Below are 4,535 nucleotides of genomic sequence, written 5' to 3' on the forward strand. Positions count from 1 at the left end.
GATAGGTTATCTTTTGTTGGGCTTCTTATATTTTGTATTGGTTATTGGAGGTTTTGTTTTATATATATGGTGGTTAGGTTTTATGTCTCTCTTAACAGATTGTATTTTCTTTCCTTTTTAATAAAGCTACATCATTATCACTTCCTATTATAGCAATGTTGGAGTGAAATTGGCTTTGTGGTTTTACCAGAAAAAAAAAAAGAAAAACCTTTTCAAATGTTAAGATCGGAAAATGGACAAATTGAGAATTCGTCCATCACATGAACCTACGGAAGGCTTTAACATGCAACTACTAAAAACTAGATAGTTGTCACCCAACGGTACAATACACGCGTAATCTTTGAGAAGGAGTTCACCTTGCATGGTTCTCTCAGCCGTACAAGTGGGTTCGACAGAGGCATCTGCCAGCTAATTCACACTTATAACAGAGCGTTAGCAAGCTTGTTCTCACGACTCTAATTACTCTCTTTTCGGAAACATAGCCAGGATTTGAAACTCTGGTGGGTTAGCTGGATATCTTAGATCGAGAGATCATACGACAGGCCGCAGAAACAGATGTGTTGTAGTACTAGTGCAGTGCAAGGGTTGAAGCCAGTGATGATGATGCTGGTGGTTCAGACGGCATATGTAGTGATGAATATATTTTACAAACTAGTAGCAGAGGTTGGAACGAATTTCACCATCCTTATTGCCTACCGTAACCTGTTTTCTGCAGCCCTAATGCTTCCTCTTGCTCTTACATTTGAAAGGTTCATCAACGATCATGATCTCTTCCAAATTGATATATGATAACGCTGTCTCTCTCTTTCTGTCTCTCTCATTTCTTTCTCTCTCGTTTATTTAGCTAACGATCATGCTTATTTAACTCATAAACTAACAGGAAGAGCAGACCCAAACTTACATTAGATATCCTTGTTCATGGTTTTATCTCCGGATTATTGGGGTAAGAATGCTAAAACACATTCAAAAGTTATTGATTTTCCTTTATGTTTCTTTATTAATCAGATATCTCAATCGTTTTATTGGATTTATTTCCTAGTATGTTTTTTTTTTTTTTTTGCTCTTGTATATATAAGTACCTCCGAGATAATAAACAAGAATTTCTAGCATTAAAGTTAAGTTTTGACGTGTTTTAATTAACTAATGTATTTAAAAAAAGATGCATTTTTAATCCAATTTTATAAAATCTTAGCTTTTAAGTTTTTTTACAAACACCCACAATCGTAACTTCTCATCTGATCATGCTTGCACTAACCAAAACATTCAAAGAAAAAATAGGGCAATGATTTTCACACTCTCGTTTTCATCTTCTGTTGCAATTATCTACTTTTTTTTATTGTCCCTTGAGTTTTTATTTTTATTTTGTTATTTTAAACAAATGTACAAATTAACGCCTTTATATATGTTGAATTATTTGCAGGGCAACATTGACACAAAACTTTTACATAGAGAGCTTAGCCTTAACATCAGCAACGTATGTCGTAGCCTGCAGCAATCTTGTTCCAGTCATCACCTTCATTATAGCACTATGTTTTAGGTACTTGTACACAGAAGTAATTAAGTAATTAAACCGCAACTTTAGATTTTCGAATGTGGCTCAATCATTAATTATTTCTGAAAAAACTCATTTAACTTGACTAAAATGAAAATTTTGGTAAAAATTAAATCTCAGAATTGAGAGGTTAGCACTTGGGACACATACAGGTAGGGCAAAAGTTGTGGGGACACTCTTGTGTATAGGAGGGACAATGCTCTTCACCTTCTACAAAGGCAAACATATTGGCATCTGGTCAACACACGTTAATCTTTTACGCAACTATTCACATGAAAACAGTCGCGTTGCTTCATTGCACAGACACACTCGCACTCAATCGTTGGGCTCGTTCTTGGCACTTTGCAGTAGCACCTCCTTTGCATCCTGGTTGATATTTCAGGTTCAAATTTATTAATTAATTAGTATATATTATGTATATCTATATAATAGTAGCCGTGCATGCATAAATTAATGCATGTGATTTGTTTAATTTTGTGTTTTAATAAAACTTGGTATATATACAGACGAAAATGACTAAGAAATACCCTTGCCAATACTCAAGTACGGCTCTGATGTCTGTCATGGCATCAATCCAGTCTGTGGCTTTTGCCCTTTGCAAGGAGAGGGATTGGAGTCAGTGGAAGTTGGGCTGGGATATCAAACTTTTTACTGCTGTGTATTCGGTAAATATGACTAATCTCCCATTACAATATTCCTTGCTATCTTTTAATAAGTGAAAAGCCACGTTAACTTTGTCAGCTATAAGCACTTATTTCTTCGCACCATGCATGCATGCATGCATGTACCAGTTTGTCAAGGCTAGGTTGAGCCGACAACTAAATTGTATTCCACACCTGTGTTTTGTGATGCAGGGAGTCGTTACTACTGGATTGGTACTGACTCTAACCGCATGGTGTGTACGAATGCGAGGGCCACTGTTTGTGTCAATTTTCAACCCACTTGGCCTTTTGCTGATAGCCCTAGCAGCGACTTTCTTGTTAAATGAAAAGTTATATTTAGGAAGGTACGTGGCTATACCCCGAATTGTGGAAGTTTCTTCAACATGCTCACTAATCCTTATTGAAGAGTGCATAGAACTTCTATGTCAATATATATACGACACATAAGTGAGGGTTCACAAAACTGACACGCATATATTTATATGATTATTGATTATTTTATTATCCTTGTTCTGGTTAAATTATAAAAGGAAAATAATACAAAACTACATGAGAAGTTATATTTTTAATGTCTATATGTATGTATTTTGTTATGCACTGCAGCATATTAGGAGGGACTCTAATTGTGTGTGGATTATACATGGTGCTGTGGGGTAAAAGCAAGGAGATGAAGATGATGACTCAACAGACACAACAGCCACCGCTTGAAGATCAGTCCCATTCCATTGACATTGCATTAACATCTCCAGTTAACAGTGCTGCTACTTGCGATATCGATGATCTATCAATCTCAACTCCTCCGATAAATGGACTCAAAGAAAACGTTGAGCATTAAGTTAAAACTTAATAAGAGGATCGGAAGAATACTGGCTCCAATTGTGTACTATTTTACCTATCGATTAATAAACAACAAAAACAAAAGTGCTATTCTGCTATCCTTATGAATCCAACCTAGCTATTAACTCCTTATAAATTGCCTTAGTTTTATAAACAGGCCATATACTGCACGAGCGTGCCAACACAACTATAATTTTTGTTCACAATTTTACAAACAAAACTAGAAAATTTTGATAGGACAAAATATAAGATTGATACGTGAACCAAGAAAAGCTTGATGGAATGATAAAATCGAATAGTGATATGCCCATCAAGGAATTCCGACCTGTAAGCGGTTGCACACCATCATGCTTTAACAGGCCGTCATACAAGATGGTACACCACATGTCCCTATATAAATAGTGGGTTATGTGTGTTAAAAGGTTAATAACTTAAAAATTCAAATTTTCCACCACTTGCATAAAAACACGTGATATATCATCCGTGTTCCCGTCATAACCAAAAATTTCTCTAAGCCCTCCTATTCAGTTCAAGACACGTGTTATAAAGCTTCCACCTCTACTTCCTTTGAATTCGATATTGGTCTATTAATTGTTCAAGAAGATTTTCTAGTACGGTTGTAGCAAATTATGTAAACTACATCAGTTCCATGTTAATTAAAACACATAACTTTACTTATATGGAGAAGTTGGCATGACGAACTATTTGACACATTTCGACCCTGATAGACATCAAACTAGGAGTAGAAATCACTAACTTGATAACGTAACATCACCAAAACGAAGACAAAGTCATAGGTAATAAATTAAAGAAGTGAATAAATTTGAACTGAAAAGCTCATACTTCTTGAATATGAAAAATTATCCTGGAAGTCACTAAAACAACCTCCTCACTTGGGATCACACAAGGGTTCAACCTCCTTATTATCACATCAATTCAGAGCATAATTAGTGCATACAATAAAATAGGTGCAACTTTTTCATCTTCAATTATGCTTTGTTGTGTTTATCACTTTATTGTATTTTACGTGTATATACATTACAATTAGAGAATTTATCAAAAATTCATCACTTATATTTTTAGTCACGGTTGGACAATGATATTTAGACCGAATAATTAATCGGTCGATCACTAAAAAATCTAATCGAATTGTCTCGAGAAAAAGTGGGCTGGTCAAAAAATGTGGCATGACTAAGGCCATCTCCAACCGAAGGGTCTAGAGGGCCAGAGGGCCGAAAATAGCCTGAAAACCGTCTCCAACCGAGGGCTAGGCCAGAGGGCTCATGGGCCCCACGAAATTTGAAAGGGCCAAAGGGCCAACTGGCTGCCCAATCTAGTCGGGCTAGATTTTCATTATAATAGTATTTCTAAAAGGCTTATTATATTATGTCACATCCCCGCCCGGGGCGGATCACTTTCCGGGCCCGCTCCACCACCGTAGCACGATATTATCCGCTTTGGGCTTACCATTCCCTCACGGTTTT

At 36.3% G+C, this 4,535-nt stretch overlaps 1 protein-coding gene across 2 annotated transcripts; it reads left to right on the forward strand.

Moving 5' to 3' along the window:
- The first annotated feature begins 445 nt into the window (after positions 1 to 445).
- On the forward strand, positions 446 to 3,149 carry LOC126631026 (WAT1-related protein At1g25270-like). Of its 2 annotated transcripts, XM_050301185.1 has the most exons (7): positions 448 to 749; positions 881 to 943; positions 1,421 to 1,537; positions 1,673 to 1,934; positions 2,059 to 2,217; positions 2,407 to 2,558; positions 2,818 to 3,149. In XM_050301185.1, exons 1-7 carry the CDS (start codon positions 556 to 558, stop codon positions 3,047 to 3,049), a joined length of 1,179 nt encoding a protein of 392 aa, XP_050157142.1. In that variant the 5' UTR covers positions 448 to 555; the 3' UTR covers positions 3,050 to 3,149. The 2 variants fall into 2 exon arrangements, with proteins under 2 accessions (XP_050157143.1, XP_050157142.1); XM_050301186.1 differs by lacking the exon at positions 881 to 943 and having other exon boundaries at positions 446 to 749.
- Positions 3,150 to 4,535: the final 1,386 nt, after the last annotated feature.

This window comes from Malus sylvestris, chromosome 8 (genome assembly GCF_916048215.2).
Source record: "Malus sylvestris chromosome 8, drMalSylv7.2, whole genome shotgun sequence".
Taxonomy (NCBI): domain Eukaryota; kingdom Viridiplantae; phylum Streptophyta; class Magnoliopsida; order Rosales; family Rosaceae; genus Malus; species Malus sylvestris.

Coding starts and splice junctions, on each gene's coding strand:
- LOC126631026 (XM_050301185.1), top strand. CDS start 556: ATGTGTTGTAGTACTAGTGCAGTGCAAGGGTTGAAGCCAGTGATGATG. Junction 944..1,420: donor TTTATCTCCGGATTATTGGG/GTAAGAATGCTA, acceptor AATTATTTGCAG/GGCAACATTGACACAAAACT. Junction 1,935..2,058: donor CATCCTGGTTGATATTTCAG/GTTCAAATTTAT, acceptor GTATATATACAG/ACGAAAATGACTAAGAAATA.